This window comes from Castor canadensis, chromosome 3, assembly GCF_047511655.1.
Source record: "Castor canadensis chromosome 3, mCasCan1.hap1v2, whole genome shotgun sequence".
In the NCBI taxonomy this organism is placed as follows: Eukaryota; Metazoa; Chordata; class Mammalia; order Rodentia; family Castoridae; genus Castor; species Castor canadensis.
In genome coordinates this window covers 74,167,425-74,186,147 of record NC_133388.1, presented here as the reverse complement: position 1 = coordinate 74,186,147, position 18,723 = coordinate 74,167,425, and the positions used below count along the sequence as shown (strand labels likewise).

The following is an 18,723-nucleotide window of genomic DNA, read 5'->3' as shown; positions in this document are numbered from 1 at the left end:
CTTTAAAGAGTAACACCAGTACTCCTCCAACTTTTTCATGAAATAGGGAAGGAACACTACTAAACTCATTCAATGAGTATTATGCTTATTCCAAAACTGGACATGGACACAACAAAAAAAAGAATTATAGGTCAATCTTTTTAATGAACATAGATGCAAAAATTCTCAATAAAATACTTGTATAGTGAATTCAACAATACATTAAAAAGATCATATACCATGATCAAGTTGGTTTCATTCCAGGGATGCAAGGGTGGTTCAACATATGCAAATCAATAAACGTAATACAGCATATAAACAGAATAAAGGGCAAAAATCATAAGATCATCTCAGTTGATCCAGATTAAGCCTTTGACACAATTCAACATCCTTTTACAGTAAAAGCTCTGAAGAAACTAGGTACAGAGGGAAAGTACCTCAACATAATAAAGGCTATAAATGAGAAACCAACAGCCAACATCATACTGAATGGGGAAAAACTGAAACCATTCCTCTAAAAGTCAGGAACAAGAAGGCAAAGGGTGACCACTTTCCCTGCTCTTATTTAATTTAGTGCTGGAATTTCTAGCCATAGCAATAAGGCAAGAGAAAGAAATAAAAAGAGGTTCATACAGGGAAGGAAGAAGTCACATTATCCCTATTTGCATATGGTTGATTCTACACTAAAGATTCTACCAAAATCCTACATTTGATACTTTTGGAAATATAATAGGACATAAAATCAACATATAAAAATCAATAGCTATTCTGCATGCCAAGAATGAACAGGAAGACAGTCCCATTCACAGTAGACTATAAGTTAAGGACAGGGTGTAACAGGATGAATATGGTGGAAATATTATATACTCATGTATGTAAATGAAAATATGAGACCTGTTGAAACTATTCTAGGGAAAGGAGGCGGGGGAGGGTAAAGGAGAATGATGGAGGGGGACGAATTCAACTATGTAAAAAAAACCACCTAAACCTATGGGCTACATTTCCAATGATAGTTCACTTACCAGCCTTGTTGAACATTGGTATAATAACTTTTCTTGGATATTGTTAATAAAAATGTGAAGAAAAGTAAAATGAAACACCCTCAAACTTATATATAAAATATTGTTCAGTTATGATAAAAAAGGCAGTCCATAAGTAAATACATACATACATAGACATGTATGGACCTTGATATAAGCCTAACCAAGGAGTTGAAAAGCTCTACAACAAAAACTACAAAACATTGAAGAAAACACCAGAAGATGGAAAGACTGCCTACTGTTTATGGATTGGCAGAATTAATACCATGAAAATGACTGTACTACCAAAAGCAATCCACAGATTCATTGCAATGCTCATAAAATTCCAACTACTCTCTTAAGTTAGTTAGCTTGTTCATAGCTTATATCCCAGGATCTATATCTTCATATCTAGAAGCTTTTCTAACCTCTCTTCTCCAGTTTCTACAAGCACTACATTCATAGAATTCTTTCCTACTGTTTTCTTGAATATTGCACTTTCTTCTGCTTTTCATATCTTCCTTGATGCTTCCTTGTGCTTTCTCTAACATTGAAACTTAGGCACTTTTCAGTGTTGTCTTAACAGTCCTCGTTCTATATTCTTTGGTGACTCTCTGTTAGTTTCTGACAGTGTAAAGGTAATATTTTCAACACAGTAGTCAAGACAAACTTCTCAGTTTTCAGCAGAGAGCTCAAATGGGAAATTCATGAAAATCTCTGGGAAAATGTTTTGGAAAGAAGAAATAGCAAGTAAATCTTCCATTAATGGTTTATTCATGGACTCCTATTTTATCCTCTTTATCTTTGGTCAAGAGCCAAACTATATGAAAGTATCTGGCACCTTTTTATGCTATTTACTAAAATACACTTGTTAAAATTTTATCCTCTTTTAAGTATCAGCTGATACTCTCTCATGAAATATCAAGTCATTTCTCTTGCTTTTCTAAGGTGACTTTTAACTTTTTAAATGTCATTTATAAATTTTATATAAATAATTTTCTGTATTAAAGTGACCTTATGCTGTAGATGTCTTGAAGGTGGAAATGTACAATATTTTGTTGAATTAGATTGATTCTAGGAAAATATTTTTTGGTATAACTTTCTACCCTGATTTATTCAAAAATTGAATGTAAAGGAATGTGTCAGTTGAAGTGTAAGGATCATTCACAAGTAAATGGGTAAAATGAGTGTGTTTTCTCCTATGTTACAGATAAATACTGCAGCAAACATGGCTGACTTGAACTCAGTAATAAATGAATGCTATAACTACCTAGAACTTATTGGATGTCTAAGACTTGTAACAACATTAAATGATAAATATATGTTGGCAAAAGACATACTTTTCTACCATGTAATTAAGAGAGTACAAGCACCCTTTGAAAGGTAAAACGTTTGTTTGTAAGTTAAACATTCTTTCAAATTACATGTTTAAAGTGGTTAATTATCTTATAATGTGAGTTTCTTTGGTAATGAATATATGTGTTCATTTCAGAAAAAAATTAGTCTATTTGTGTTTATTTTTCTGAATAAATAATTATTTTACAACTACTGCCAGATGAGGTAACTGTTTCACCTCTGCTCATTCACTTAGCAACTTAAGGAGTATCTGTCCTCTGCTGGACAATACAGACCCGACCTTTCTTCAGTTAACAGGATGGATCTGGTCCCTGCTCTTCGTTAGTTTTAGAATACTGGTCTTCAGATTTTCTGTTCCAATAATCCTTAAAAGAAATTTGGAATTTAGGCATGTCTACTTTTTTTTTTTGACAATACTGGTGTTTCAACTCAGGCCCTTGTGCTTGTTAGACAAGTGCTGTGCTGCGTGAACCGTACCTCCAGAGCTTTCTTCATATTCATGAAAGCAGCCTATGTGACCCCCACCCACATTTAGCACTTACCGAGATGATGTGGCTGATTGTGTTCATCTGTACTGTTTCCTTGTTATTGACCCAATATTGTTTTCAGACAAATTCCAGATAATGATAGCATCTCAAAAGTGATCAATTCATTTTTATTTTTTTTAATTTCATTATAAAAGGAAGCAAAATGAAACAGCTAAAAAATCTTACTGTATGTACCCCATAAATAGATTAATGGAGAAAAGCCTTAAGATAAACTATGTTATATAATGAGAGACACATAATTTTACTGTTAACAATTTAGGAATAAAATGCATAAATTTACCCTTAAAATGAAAAGTTGAAATGTCCTTATTGGTAAAGAGTATCTTATAAACCAGACATGGTGGGCACACATCTGTACTCCAAACTATTCTAGAGGAAGAGATCAGGATTGTGTTTGAGACCAGCCTAAGCAAAAAGTTGACAAGATCCCATCTCAATAAATAAGCTAAGCATTGTGGCTAATAGCTGCAATACCAGCTACACAAGAGGCATAGCGAGGAGGATCACAGTCCTATGCCAGCCCCAAGTGAAAAGTGTGAGGCTAGGCCTATCAGAAAAATAACCTAAAAGCAAAAAAGGCTGGAGGCATGGTTCAAATGGTAGAGCACTTGCCTGACTAGTAAGCACAAGGCCTTAAGTTCAAACCCCAGTTCCACAAAAAACAAAAACAAAAACGGGGTGAATTAGAAATTTTTAAAAGGTCAGTGAGTACAGAAATTGACAAAGATTTAAAAAGCATTTGTTTAAAGGTAGTACATTTGTCCCAAATGAAGTAACAGAAATATGTTCCTGATAGAGGAACCTTTACAATAAGTAAAAATTACTTTAATAGTAAGTTATGGAAAAGTAAATACACATTTGGTACCATTTGTACAAAGTGCCAAAACAGGCAGAACAAAACTAGGTGTTCCTTAGTGGTACATACACAGTGAAGCCAAAATGAAATGCAGACTATCATTAAGATTACAGGATAGGACGATTTGGGGGATGTTGAGAGAGAAAGAAAGAGAGACAGAGACTAAGAAAAAGAGAGAGGGAGAAAAGGGAGTGAGGAAGAGTAGAAGTGGTAAGAACCTAGGATTTAGCCAAGTGGGTAGAATATTTTATTTTTTGAGATGGGGTCTCACTATGTAGCTCAGGCTGGCCTTAAACTCTCAATCCTCTTGCTTCTGCCTCCTGAGTGCTGGATTATAGGCATTTGCTACCACATGCAGGTAAAAGTCATTTTTCACAAATTCTTGGGAAACATGACAAAAATTTGATTAACTTTAAAAATTGTGTGATAGTTTATGGTTTTCTTTTATTTTCCGGGGTTTTTAATGTGTCCAGATTTTTACTAGGCAAGCCTAAATTTGACTGGAATTTACTTCAGAAATCAACAGAAAGTGAAAGCTAGAAAGAAATGCAAGGGTTACAGTATGGGGGCTTGGAAGCCATTTCAATAGTTTGAGCTTTGTTTCATCATCAGGATGTGTCTTTCCTGTGTTTGCCATAGAACGTATCACGAACTAAATGGCTTAAAACAAAAGAAATTTATCCTCTCTTAGCTTTGGAGGCCTAAAATCCAAAACCAAAGTGTTGGCAGGACTTCACTTTTTCTACAAAATTGAGGGAGTTCATTCTTGCCTCTTCTAGTATCTGGCATTTCCAGGCATTACTTGGCTTATATTGCATAACTACTGTCTTTGCCTTTTTTCACATGGCCTTTTCTTCTATGTGTGTCTCTTTTTTATATGTCTCATAAGACGCTTATTGAATTTAGAGGCCGCCTAGCGATATAGGTAGGATGATCTCATCTCAAAATGAAATTAATCTCATCTTAACTGTAATCAAGTAAAAGATTTGAATAAAACATTCACAAGTTCTAGGGAATCAGTTACAGGAAAAGCACCATTCATCTTACTTCTGGATGAATGAAAGGTCAGGTTTTATTGCTAGCACCTCCCTGTGGCTACAGCATGGAATATCAACTTGGAGCTTCACATACCTGGTACACAGTTTCCACTAATAGGATCATTGTAAAGGGATATATAAAAATCAGCAGATAGAAGATATTTCAGAAAAAGATACTCATAGGTCTTGGTAATTGGGAAGAGGGACCATTTAAGGATTTAGCATATCAATTTTATGAATAATTGGGGCCATTTACTTTTACTTATGGTTCAGATTTTGGCAATGAAGTGATCTGATTTCTTTTAGACCTCTCGAAAAGCCACACCTCCCAGTACTGTTTGCATTAGGGATTGAGTTTCAACATAAATCTTGGGGGGCATCAAAAACATTTAACCAGAGCAGCATGTTTGGGTTATCTTGAAAAAGAGTCAATAGAAAGGAGAAATAAATCAGTATAGCAGATTATCTGAGAAAGGAGGATAAACAATCCAGAAAATCAATCTGATAGGCAAAAATGATAACCTGTTCTTGCGTATTAATAAGAATTTGCATTTAGAGGTATCTGTGATTTGTATTTTTCCTGTTTTTTATATTTAAGAAATTGATTCGTTTCATCATGCATATTAATATATTTCCCTTTGTTAAATTCATTTTAGCAATATGTAACATTTCAAAATTTTCTGTGGTTAAGGTTTATCTTTTTTTTTTTTTTTACTGGGATTTGAACTCAGGGCCTCATACTTCTAGGGAGACAATCTACCACTTGAGCCATGCTCCTAACCCTTGCTAGGAAACTTCACTTTTATAATCAGTAGCTCTGAAGCATAAAATACTTCTGTTTACTTCTTTTAGTTAACAATTTTACGACTGGAACGCCAAGTAATGTAGTCACAAATACTCAGTATATTTCCTATTGTAGATCTGAAAACATATCATATGTCCTTATTATTTCTCATATTTGAATACATATGGTAGTTCTTTGGATTTGTTAAATTTTAATCAGCTGTGTTGCAAAATGCTAGGTAATTTAGCGCAAATGTTAACTCTTTAATATCAAACACACAGGTTTGAATGTTGACTCATTGTTTTTCTTCTCAAGTTTTAAGCAGGGTCTGAAAACTCTTGGTGTCTTGGAGAAAATTCAGACTTACCCAGAAGCATTTTATAACATCCTCTGTCATAAACCTGAGAATCTTTCTGCAAAAATTCTTACTGATCTTTTTACAGTACATACATTACCTGATGTACAAGCTTTGGGGTTTTGGAAGAGTTATTTACAGAATGTTGAGGGTATGTGCATATTTTATTTTTATTTATCTCAGGATGTTTGTTTCAACATATTTATTTCTTAGAGTTTTGCCCCTGCTATTAGCAAGACTTAAATCAGTTAACTCTATATTTACCAAAAACCCCACTTATTTCGAATAAATGGATCAGTTAGAAGTGATAAGAAAAGGTTACTGAGTAAATTTACATTTTGCAGTTTGTTTTCCTCTAGATAATTTAAGATGAAAGGCATTTTTCCTTCAAATCTTTAAATGTATGGATGATTTCCACAGCATAGACTAGTGTTAAAGCTAATAATCTACTTCATCTTTTTCAATTTGAATTTAAATGGATTATTCTTTAAACACTGGTTAGGACTATGCCACTAATATTTGTTATTGAGCATTAGAAATGTAAAATCATTCCATTTTGCAGAATAGAAAAAACTTATTTGAAATTTACTTTAGTTAGATTTGTTTTCTCACCATTCAGGTTTTATTATCTGTATTTCTTAAACTAGTGTATTAATTAGTGGTGATCTAGAAGAGGTCAAATATCTGATGAATAATTGCACTAAATGATTTTCTGAGTCCTTCTACTTTGAGATTCATTTGTTGAATGTACTGTTTGCCTGTTATTACGTTTGACTTAGTGTTTTAGTTTGACATGAACGTAGAAGTCTTTGCCTTTCAGTATCCCCAGTCTAGCTGGGAAAGAGTCTATGATGATAGCAGTATGTAACATGGATTTCTTTTTAACTATTTGATTGATAAACTTTTCAGATGGTAAATCTGCAACAACATTGGAAGACATTCTTATTTTTGCAACTGGTTGCAGCTCTATTCCACCTGCTGGATTTAAACCCGCTCCTTCAATTGAGTGTCTACATATGGATTTTCCTGTTGGAAACAAATGTAATAACTGTTTAGCTTTGCCAATCACCAGTACATATACAAAGTTTCAAGAAAACATGGACTTCGCCATAAGAGACACTCTAAGACTAGAAAAGGAAGAAAGTTCTCACTACATTGAACATTAAAATGCTTCTTTGAAGAAAGTGATGCTTCTTCACAAGCTGCTATTGATAACCTTGTTTCTATTAATCATCACTTTTGAAGAAATTTATCATCTTGGCCCAATAAAATTTATGATATGAGCATAAAGGTTTTGGCCATTTAAACAAAAGTTTTGGTTAAGGCATTCTAGTAAAAATTAGTGATATTTTTCTATTAATATACATGCTTCATAAACTACAATATAAATACTTTAAAATGTTTGTACAGACTTTAATCAGGCATAGTAGCATGGTACATAATAAGAAACTGTTTACTCACTATTTTTATAAATTAGGCTTATCTATAGGATGTCCAGATCTTTCTAGTTTTATGCAGCTTTCAAATATCCCTTACTTCAAAGCATTAAATAGAAAATCTAGTTAGTAAAATCTTCTCTTGAAAATCAGAGGCATATATTCTGGGGTGTGCATTATATGTATGCTTTTCTGGGATGGCACTAAATTATTATTGAAAAAATGTTTTTAGAACAGTGACTTATATTAAGATAACCAATAATACAATTAGATTATGCCTAATGAGAAGTATTAAGTAAGAAGCAGAATTGCACAAATAATTCTGGAATCTATGGACATTCAGTAGGCTTGAAGACACTTCTAAGGTGGTTAAAATACCTAAGAAAGTGTATCTTCTTCAAAGCCTTGGTTTTAATCAGGACTTTTTTCTGTATCCTGTGTGGTCTGCAGGATGTCTGATTCATAATCATGTTAGGTGTCCAAATGATCTCTGTGGATTATCATGTGGTAGACTTGGCTCTTTGACAGTTATTTATTATCAGTACAGTTGTATGATAGTTAAGCTGGTACCATGGCATTATGCAGCTATCTTCTTTGCTCTAAATGATATCTGTTTTTATATAAGCAATGTATAAATAAAGTAAAAAAGAAATACAAATAGAATGAAAAACCCCTAACACAGAGATAAGTGTTTCTGGATATTCTTCTGAAAAAAATGTAAGCTTTTCTATAAGGTTTTGTTTGGGAGTTTGGTTTTAGTTTCAGTCTTGTTTGTTTGTTTTCTGTTTGGTTTTGGTTTTGAGACAGGATCTCACTATGTAGCATGGGCTGACCGCTCAAACTCATCACCCTACTTCTCCCTCCCAAGTCCTGGGATTACAGGTGTGTACCACCATTGTCTTGGCAGTGATTTATTTTTGAACTATATTAATGCTAATAAAAGCAACAAGAAATCATATAATAAATAATTTGAAGATATATAGTCCCATAGTTGTGTCCCCATATTTGCACTATTACAAAAGAAAAACTTGGGAAAATCTAATGTCCCTAATCTGTTATCAACTATAAATGAGATAAAGCCCCAGTTTTACACTAACAAAATCATTATGATCGGTAAATTATTATAAGAGGTAAAATGTTTTAACCACATTTTTCTTGATACACAAAGCAGGTAGTAACAATTTGTCATATCCTCCCCACGAAATAGACTTAAAATATTGGTATATTTAAAGAAAAATAGATATTAATTTTATATAGGTAATACATCTCTTAACACCAAAGGAAAACTAAAACATCCTGTTTTTCCTGCTAGTTCATGTTATTTCAAGTTATGTGAACAAAAAAGTAATATACTAGCAAATTAAAGTTTTACTTTAATTTTAAGTATTTAGCAATATAGAGGCATTTCTTTGTTTTATGTTAATTTTGTTAGATTATTGAAAGGATCAATTATCAAAAAAGTTTAAATAACATAAACTTCAAATTCACCACACTGCTTTTATTCCAAATTTGTTTACAAACTGATATTTTATTGCTTAACCTACCTAGATTTATAAAATCTTGAAAGCCATCAAATTAATACAATGCCAAAAATGTAATTAGTGCTGTTTTCTGGTTTGTGAGTTTAAGTACCTGTAGAGTAGTTATCAAAGCCAATAAAGCACTGTCGCTCTCATATGTTGTTGGTTTGGGGTAAGCATGGGAAGCAATGTGCTTGGGCAGCAAAGGTTATAAACAATATTTCAGTTCCCTGTTCTTGCATGCTTAGTGGTAACTTATGATATTTAGCTCTTAAGGTAAGTATTCAGATAACAAAATATCTTCTGGCTTAAGGTTGTTTCATTAGTATGATCTTTGGGCCAATCTGTATAGTCAAGGTATATCAGAGAAACCTGTTGCTTATTTTTTGCAATATTACTATTTTAGGTTGTTGGTATTATAATTGATTTTTTTCTACTCATTTTTATAGCACAATGCTTACATTGAATTTTAAAAAGCTATTATGCTATAAACCTTTGTAAGTTTGCAAATGTATTTCTTAAGTATTTCAATTGTCTAAATGGCCATATATTTTAAGGTTGTTTTCTGTTGCTCTCAATATTGAGGAAGACCATAAATTGACTACTCATCTATTGTGAAGGGTTTGTTTGGTTTTATGTTCATTGTTTTAAGACAGATTTTCAACCTTTTAACATGGGAACTTCTATCTTAAGGCTTTTATACAGTGCCATTCTTGTACTTAGTCACTTTACTGTTTTAGTATTTAAACTGAGGATTTTCTAAATTATCAGAAAGTAGATAATGATTTTATACTTTGTAATTTTGTTTCTTTATTCTGAAGGAACAGTTCTTTGTTTGGGTTCAGTAAAAACCCTTCATTTGATTACTAGCATGAGAATTCACTTTTCTTCTATTTAATGTATAAGTTTCCCCCTAATTATATGGAAGCTTTTGAAACTTCTGCTAAACCTCTGCTAAAACACTGAGGGAAATTTGAAAGTTTTCTCAATGACTTTGCCTTTAGATTTTGTTACTATAAGAAAATGATTATCACATACTTCATTGTTTCTTTTACAATAAGCCTTTAACTAATTTTTATGCTTCAAATAATGTAATACAAGGCATAAGAACACGTGTTAATGATAAATACTCAAATATACGTTACCTATAGTTTAGGAAAAATTTGGACTGTCTCAAAGAAACAGAATTTTCAAATTCTGATTTTGACGCTTTTCCAATTTTCAAGCATTCTAATATCTACTGAATGTCAGGTGTTGTGCAAAATGACAGTTTATGTGTCAGACTATTTTTCCTTCCTTTTTAAATGATTCAACCAAAAAAGCATGAAGCATGAGAACTTACAATAAAGTTTTCTAAATAAATGTGTTTATACCACTAAATATGAAGTGCTTATATAAACTAGATTATGGTTGATTCTTTTTTCTTTCTAATGCCAAGTATTTCTTTTCCTCTTTTTTTACCATTGTACAAAAATGATGGGTTCCATTACATTTTCATATATATATATACACTTACAAGTTTTTTATATATATATATAAAATATATATATATATATATATATACATACTTTGGCCATATTCACCCCCTCCTATTACCCTTTTGTCCCCTCTTCTTACCACCTAGTCTCCTAACAAGGTTAAGATTCTGACAAAACTGTGTAAGATCCAAGATCCTTTACTCTGTACATTGGAAAGATCCTGTGTAAGTAATTGTTGATTGATAGCCAGGAACCTCTCAAGAAATGAGCTCTTCTGGGGTATTCTATGATAAAACTATCCTGTAATGTAAAATAGCTTGCCAACATATGTGGTTTAAGCCAAAAATCTGGATAGGTAGATGAATGGGACTCAAGCTAGCAAGTGTAGGCCCTACAAATAGCTTACTCAGTCTCAGCCCTGCAAGGACTATTTGTCTACTGCTGCTGCTGTTGTTCGGTGGGGTGTATTTTTTATTATTGTCCACACTTGGTGTACATTCCAGGACAGTTTTTATTTTATATACACATACACTGTACGTAGATGTTAACATTATCTTAGTATTTTATGTTAATATGATTCATATAGTCTTGGAGTCTGTGATGGAGTGGAAATAATCATTTCCAGATGATTTGCATTTAAAAGTGGAAGTATCCAAGTGAATAAGATTGAGCTCTCATATATTGGAAGGTGGGAAAGTCTATGCTTTATATTCCATGGACACTACAGAATGCAGTATAATTTCCCCATAGGCAGGAACTGTCATTTTTGTTTAATTAGAAACACACATCATTGAAGATTCCTCCAAAATAACACTGAAGAAAATATTTAGGTATTCCAGTTGCCTCTTAATGGATATGCCAGTTGGCTATAAAATAAGAGATGATGTAATTATTAAGAATGTAGCTTCCATGCTACGACATTCGTGTTAAAAATAATGTTTTGAATTTAATGATAAAGCATCTTTATTTGTGAATTAGAGAAGTTAGTATTTTATAATAAAATAGAATTGGCTTTTAAATGATTGTTAGAATAACGATTTCATTTATATAATTTTGAAACATTTTTGAGGCACAGTCCATTTCATTTTAGAATTTGGTGTAGCTTCATAACAGTAAACGGCAACTGCGATGTCTATCAGTAAACTTTTTTGAATATATGGGAAATGTGTTGTCTTTGTGTATTTTTGGCATCCAATAAAATCTGTGGATTACAGAAATCCTCAATATGGAATTCTTTTTGTAATTACATGTAGTGTACAAACACCGGCACAGTGCCCAACTTCCCCCAAAGTAACATTTTTGGATTTTGTAATTACTGAAAGGAAGGAGGAATTTTGCCATCTTGCACCTTCCTGTTTCCTGTGTCCCTGCGCAAACCATAAAGTTAGACCGCTTTGCCCAAAAGGGAGGGAGTGGAAAGTGGTGCGCTGGGAAGCTCCACTTCGTTTCTGAAGCTTGGTTTACCGCAGCCCTGGGACCGTACGACCCTAGGCTGTTGTTTCCACGTACATGCTTGGTAAACGACCACGCCACCCTAAGAATCGATTTAAAGGTGCCATGGTCTGAGAAGGCAGGTGTGCCAAAGCAGGCCTGAACCCCGCTTGGCCTCGCAGTTCTGAGAGTGGCGGGGTGGCAGGGAGGCGGGGTCGGCTCCAGGCTCCTCCTCTGGTCCCGCCCCTCCGGGCTCTGCTTCCGGGGCGCTGGGGTCGGCCACGTCATCTTCGGGCTGCGGCCGCCAGCCCAGCGGTGGATGGTGGGAGGCAAGATGGCGGCGGCAGTCGGTATTCGGGAGAGGCAGACAGGTACTCTCATTTCTCTCTCTGCGGTTTTGTGCTCGCCCGAGCAGCGACATTCCTTTCCTCTGCTTGTCGTCCTCAGTCGTCGTGCGTGCTCCTCAGAGACGGACTCAGGAGCTTAGTCCTCTAGAGCACCAGGAATCCCTCCCCTTTGAGTTGGGGGGAGAGATGTCCTTAGCTTAAGGACCCGGCCCCTCACCTGTGTTGACAGAGAAGCGGCCTCGGGGTGGGCACCTCGCTACCATCCTCCTATTACCCGGCCTCAGAAGGCCATCAAGTAAGAACAGGCAGCTGGCATTTTCTTTCCTCGTTGCCACTTACGAGGTCGCTGGGTTTGCTTCTGTGCATTTTTCAAGTCTCCCGGTTTTGTTTTTCCCTTCTTTTTCCGCTGTTTCCCAGCACTGCTTACTTTGTGCCATCTCTTTCCTTTTGACCTATCTTTTAACGAAACCCGAAGAAAAATGTCTAGGCGATAAAAAATTCGTTCTTCAGCTTGTTGGAAGGAATTGGAGACGCAAAATAAATGAATGGCTTCCCCATTTAGAAACACTAGTTGACAGTTAGTGTTTTAAAATAGTATTATAGTTTTATCTTCAGTAGGAATATTTATATAGTTAACATTTCCACAGCAAAATATGGTAGAGATACGTGTTTCTTACTTTTTGATTTGTTTTTTTCATCTTGACATTTCTAGTTTTGCCTTATTTGCTGTAAACTGATGGCAACTTGGTTTGTGCATCTGAGTTACAAACTACTGGTGTTGTGCCTATTAGCTACTTGAAAGTTGTGAAGCTACTTATTCTAATATTCTAATATTATTCTAATAGAAATAAGCCATCAGGAATGTTTATACTTGGAAATTTTGTGTCCTGAAATTATGGGGGTTTGCACAAGAAATAGTTACAGTTAATATGACCTATAGAAAGGATTTGGGCTATACCTGACTCCTTCCTCTGTCGTTTAAAAAAAATTAATGATAGACTTCACTCTAGTAAAGACCCATAAGGCATACTGAATTTTGTTCAATACTTCTTTGTAGGTAATTTAATAAAAACCCATCAGAGGAAGTGAAGTATAACCTAAATATAGGAAAATACAAATAAGATTTGGGAATCTGGGAGCAATGGCTAATACAGGTAATTCTAGCTATTCAAGAGACTGAGATCAGGAGGATAATGGTTCGAGGCCAGCTCTGACCAAAAGTTTGTGAGACCCTAACTCACTCAGTAGCTGGTCACTGTGATGTGTGCCTTGGCATCCCAGCTGCAACAGGATGTGTAAATAAGAAGATTGCAGTTCAGGTCAGCTGGGCAAAAAGCAAGATCCTAACTCAAGGAACCAGAGCAAAGGCTGGAAGCCTGAGCCACATGGCTGAGCACCTGCCTAGCAAGCATGAAGCTCTGAGTTCAAACCCCAGTATCACCAAAAAATGAAAATAATAGACTTGGGGAATACTTGATGTTTTTTATATGTAAACAGAAGCCCCTGTTAGCAGCTTAGTAAAGCTAAATGAATTAGATCATACTACCCATTTTAAAAAAAATAGCATGCCAATGAAACTATCAATACAAGGGAGCTTTTCAAAAAGTTTAATTTGTATGATAGCAAATTTTTACATGTAGAAACTGTAAAACATTAAAAGCTAACATTATAGTTTGTATTTCTATGGAAATAAGCTTCATTATAGCAAGATTTCACATCATTAGTAGATAGTTCTTGCTACATCATTTATTCATTAAATTAGTATCATAACTATGTTCTGTCTTATTTTCAGAGGAAAGTAAATCCCTTTATATGTATTATAGTAGCAGAAGTGAACATTTCCCTGGTTTGTGCCTATCGAGACTGTTACTGAGAAATAACTCAGTCATCAAATATTCTAGATACAAGACACTTTGATACAAAAGAATTTGCAGTTGGTTTGGGTAGATGAGATAGCAGTTGATACTCATTGAGCATTTATTATTACCAGACACTGTTTTAAGTGGTTTTATGTTAATTATTATCTCCATTTTACAGATGAGGAAACTAAGGTACAAAGAGGATCAACTAGCAAGCCTGTTTCTTGCTTTATCTTTCTAAAGACTCTTTACTAATTTTTACAAGATCATCTCAAATGCCATCTTTGTGAAAGTTTCATGGATCACTCCCTGCTGTCCTTTCCTTCAGTTCAACATGCAGAATAAGCTACTTCCTCCTCTGTTACTGTTTCAGGTTCTTGCTCTTCTCCCCTTCTTCTCAAAGTTCCAGAGCCTGAAATCAACTTCTTTGTCTCCTGTAATGATCTCATGCAGTCTCTTACCTTTAAGTAATATGTATAGTGATATTCCCAGATTTATATCACTAGTCTAAATCTCTCCTCTGAATTTAGGTCACCTTCTAGCAGTTAATGGCACCTTCATCCTGTTACTTGCTGGGGTCAAAAGCCATGTAATTGTCTTGACTTTCTCTTTCATAACTCATGTCAAATCTGTCAGTAAATTTTGTCAGTTCTATTCTAAAAGTATATCCAGTACTTACCCATGGGAATTGCTCTCACCAAGATCATAATAATTTTCTATTTGGACTATTTGCTTTTATGATCCTATTCCCCTCCTTCCTGTACTTTTCCCTACAGCACCCAAAATAATCGTGTCTTATGTTTGCTGAAAACCTTCCAGTAGCATCTCATTCCAATCATGGTAACAACAAAGTGATCTTAACAGTAGTCTGCAAGACCTTATATGATGTAGTCTCCACTTACCTTTCTGACCTCACTCCTTATTACTCTCCCTTTCCTTGAACATACCAGTAATGCTCCCACCTCAGAACCTTTGTATTTGTTTCCTCTCCCTGGATCTTCATTCAAAGGTAACTGCATGCTCACTGCCTCACCTCCTTTCAGCCTTTATTCAAATGTTTCAATCTTTAAGAGGCCTTCCCTGATTCCTATTTAAAAATGAACACCACCTCCGTTTTCCCTCTCCTCAATCGTATTTTTCTGCATAGTGTTTATCATGATCTCATATACTGTAATGTTTTACTTATTTCTTGATTATCTTTGTCCCTCTGTTGTGGAAATCTCAAGCTGAGGTATAGGACACCAAGGCAGTTTAGTAGGAAGGAGCATTTTATTTTGCTGGCACAGACTCGGGATTCATGTCCAAAGGCTGAGCCCCAAGAACAAAGGAGTCTTATCTTATATGCCCTAGCAAGCAGGTTACAGAAGCAAAAAAGGTCTAATCCATATATGGTTACTATGCAGTTCTATAGGCTATTTCACCCTAATGTTATGTGACCTTCTACACATTTAGAAATTTTAAGTTTTATCTCTCTGCCACGCCATCCCTTCCTCCCTGCTACCTTATCAGAATGCAGGCCTATTTCTTCTCTAGTCCTCCTCCCTGCTACATCATTCCCCCCCTTTGATGCTTGGACCTACCTAGGGTGAAAGAGCATCATCTTGTTCTAGGGGTTTGTATTTCCATAGCACCATTACATGCACGGCCATCTTCCTTTCTATAGTGACCTCCATAATGGTCCTGATAGACCACAATACTAGGGGAAGCAGGCAGGGTAATATTAAACATGCTCCCAAGACAAGGCTTACCACCCCTGTGAGGGTTTTGAAACCACCCAGGGCAGAGAATCATCCTCCAAACAGGTCACTGGGAGTCCATTCTCTCCAAGTCTGGACGGGGACATGGACAAGCTTTCTCATTCTGTCTTTGATTTCCTCTATGACTTTTCCTTCATCATCAATCTATAAGCAGCAGTTGCTTAGGTTAAACTTTCCACAAACTCCTCCCTCAGAAGCAAGCAAATAGTCTAAGGCCAAGCGGTTTTGTAGATGGCATTGCGCATCTTAGTGCTCTGTTTTGCCAGCAAATTGAGGGCCCTTGCAGTTTCATTAGTTATAATTTCAACAACAGCCTGCAGCCTGATGATGCAGTTGGGCATATATATTGGGATGCAGTAGCCCCAGGACCCATCTTCTGCTCAAGTGGCAGGACCATAGTACTGGATGATTCACTCAGGAGGACATTCGTTATCTTTCCAGTTGCCAATTTGCAAGGCACTCCATTGTTGTCTCCTTAATCTTTCTTCATATATGGGGACTCCCAATTTTTCACGTTGCCTAAGGGGAAGCAAGAAAAAGGATGGTCTGATTGAGTGTAGCATGCAAGACCCAAACCAGCCATTTGGTAGCACCATACAAGCTTGCTTCCCACAGATCCAATATAGCCCCCTGGGTACCCACCAATCTGTGTTGGCAGTAAGATTGTTCTAAGCTTTCTAGAGATTAGAGAAGCTAGCCAGTGTGTGGGGGTGAGGTTCAGTGTGGTTTGGGGCTCCCCACCATTGAGTCTCTTGGACAATATCGTTGTAAAACTTCTGTCCTAAACAAGTTAAATCTGCCACCAGGGTGGAGAATTGGCCTTCAGGGCGGGAGGTACAGTAATTCCCAATGATGGAAATTTTTAGGAGCCAGACGCCTTTCCTGTGTTTTGGGAAAGCAGTCTCATTGAAAGGCTTCTATGGGTCCACTTCCCCTGCTCCCCAAGGCCAGTGGTCTCCCATATTGGTCCCCCCACAAACATAGCACATAGTGACATTCAGTGTCTGAACTATGGACTCAGCCAGTGAGAGGAACAAGTTTTTGGCTTTGGCAGAGATGGAAAATTCACTCCTCATTTCCTAATAAAAGGAGGAACAACTTGGTATGAGAAACTCTCATGAGTAATTGTGATGAGCCTGAAGTGTAGCAAAGTACTGGGATCCTCACCCTTTCCATCAACTAAAATGCCAGTTGACCGTCCAGTCTTCCAGCTGGGTTCACTGAGATTGAAAATGATAAAAATTTACAGGGTTACAAGTGCCAAGAGTGCAGTCGGGCATTGTTTTCCCTCTCTGAAGAAGGGCAGTAGTCCCCTTCTTTTACCATGGCACCCATACCACACAGCCCTAATAAGGGCAGTAGAGCCCTTCAAAAGACTCACAATAACTGATGTGTGGGTTATTTTTTGGACACATATACTTGTCTTTCAGCATATAGGCTTCTCCCAGGCTAAGCCTCCACAGTAGCCACAAATAGTGGCTATTGTGGCACACACATCAAAATATACAAACACAGGTTTGTTAGGGTCACTAACCCTGGTCTGGTTAATGAGGCTGCCAGTGCTGTAAAAGCTTCAGACTTCTAGCCATTGATACCAAGAGTAAGTGGGGTTGAAGCAAAAATGCCGACTACCATAGGGAACACACCAAATAGGTGGTATAGCTGTGGGTGCATGACCCGATAACGGTGCCTCCACAGGAATAATAAGTGTGGAAAAGCAAAGTCCTGGTGATAGCGCTTCCTGCCAAGTAGTAATGCATACATAGGTCACAGGATGAGGGCTCTGGGGCCATGAAAGGAACCAGATCAGTAACAATAAATAGTAGTTATGGATCCTGCCCAAAAGAGGTAGAAGACAGCTAGTAAAAACTTTTCACCATGAGTCCGGTCAGCAGGGGCAGTTTCTGCAAACCTATGGCAAAGACTAGGGCAAGAACTACAATAACAGATACAGACAAGGGGGGACAGTGCATTACAGTGAAATAACTGGTATGGAAAACAATCTTTTGATCCTGTCGGAGAGTCAACTCCTTAAGCTTTTGCTGTGCATAGACTAGTCAACTTTCATAGTGACTAGAGCAGGGCTACTATCCCATCATTTGTGGTGTCTTGTTGTCTCCTGAGAAGCAGAGTTCTGTCAAGGAAGCGTGCTGACATTCCGGAGAGTGATCTTACACAGTGAACCTGAATCAGGGATATACTCCCACTCGAGAGAAGCTGGCTTGACTCAGATGTGATGGATCCAAGGAGCAATCTCTGCTACTTTGACTGCGGTTGGAGTAGACAAAATAACAAAAAAAGGGTCTCTCCAATGAGGTGGTTGGACATGACATTCTTTTACCCAGACGGCATCCCCTGCCTTGTAAGGGTGCATGGGAGTTGTCAGACTAACAGGGAGTTTCTCACAAACCCACTCTGATTTTTGAGAGAGTTGGCCCAAGGACCTGCATCTGCTGCCTCAAGGTGAGGTCACCTATTTCCTTAAGGTCCCCCATTATGCCTTTGATTAAGGGGGATGGGTGTCCATAAAGGACTTCAAAGGCTGAGGGCCCTGTCTGCTTTGTGGGGCTAGACCTAATCCTTGGGTAATAATTGGTAATCCTATGGGTAATAATTGATCCCACTGCAGATGGGTCTCTTGACACGATTTTCATAACTGTAATTTTAGGGTTCTGTTCATTTGCTCCACCTTTTCTGAACTCTGGGAGCGGTAGGCCATGTGCAACTTCCAAGTGATTCCTAAGCCCTTAGACATTAACTGTACCACCTCTGCCACAAGGGCTGGCCCATTATCTGACCCAATAGATAACAGGTGTTCCAAACTGAGGGATGATTTTCCACCTATCCTGAGAAGGATCAAACAAACACCAACAGATATTTGCATCCTTGAACTCATTTCAGTGAAGTCATTTCAGTGAAGTCCATGATCAAGTTTTCAAGAGGAGTTCCACCAACACTCTG

The 18,723-nt window shown here is 36.6% G+C and overlaps 2 protein-coding genes across 5 annotated transcripts in view; both read left to right on the top strand.

The window, feature by feature from the left end:
• The window catches only part of G2e3 (G2/M-phase specific E3 ubiquitin protein ligase), a 66,924-nt gene extending 55,775 nt beyond the window's left edge, over positions 1-11,149 (top strand). For both annotated transcript variants that reach the window (XM_020156673.2, XM_074068222.1), the window contains exons 13-15: positions 2,209-2,381; positions 5,895-6,085; positions 6,844-11,149. In XM_020156673.2, coding sequence (XP_020012262.2) covers positions 2,209-2,381; positions 5,895-6,085; positions 6,844-7,100 — 621 coding nt within the window. In that variant the 3' untranslated portion in view covers positions 7,101-11,149. The remainder of the gene's footprint in view (positions 1-2,208; positions 2,382-5,894; positions 6,086-6,843) is intronic.
• An 877-nt stretch (positions 11,150-12,026) lies between these two features.
• The window catches only part of Scfd1 (sec1 family domain containing 1), a 109,009-nt gene continuing 102,312 nt past the window's right edge, over positions 12,027-18,723 (top strand). For all 3 annotated transcript variants that reach the window (XM_074068224.1, XM_074068223.1, XM_020156676.2), the window contains exon 1: positions 12,027-12,170. Coding sequence is in view for 1 of the 3 variants with exons in the window: in XM_020156676.2 (XP_020012265.1) it covers positions 12,119-12,170 (52 nt within the window). In the remaining 2 variants the exon portion in view is untranslated. The remainder of the gene's footprint in view (positions 12,171-18,723) is intronic.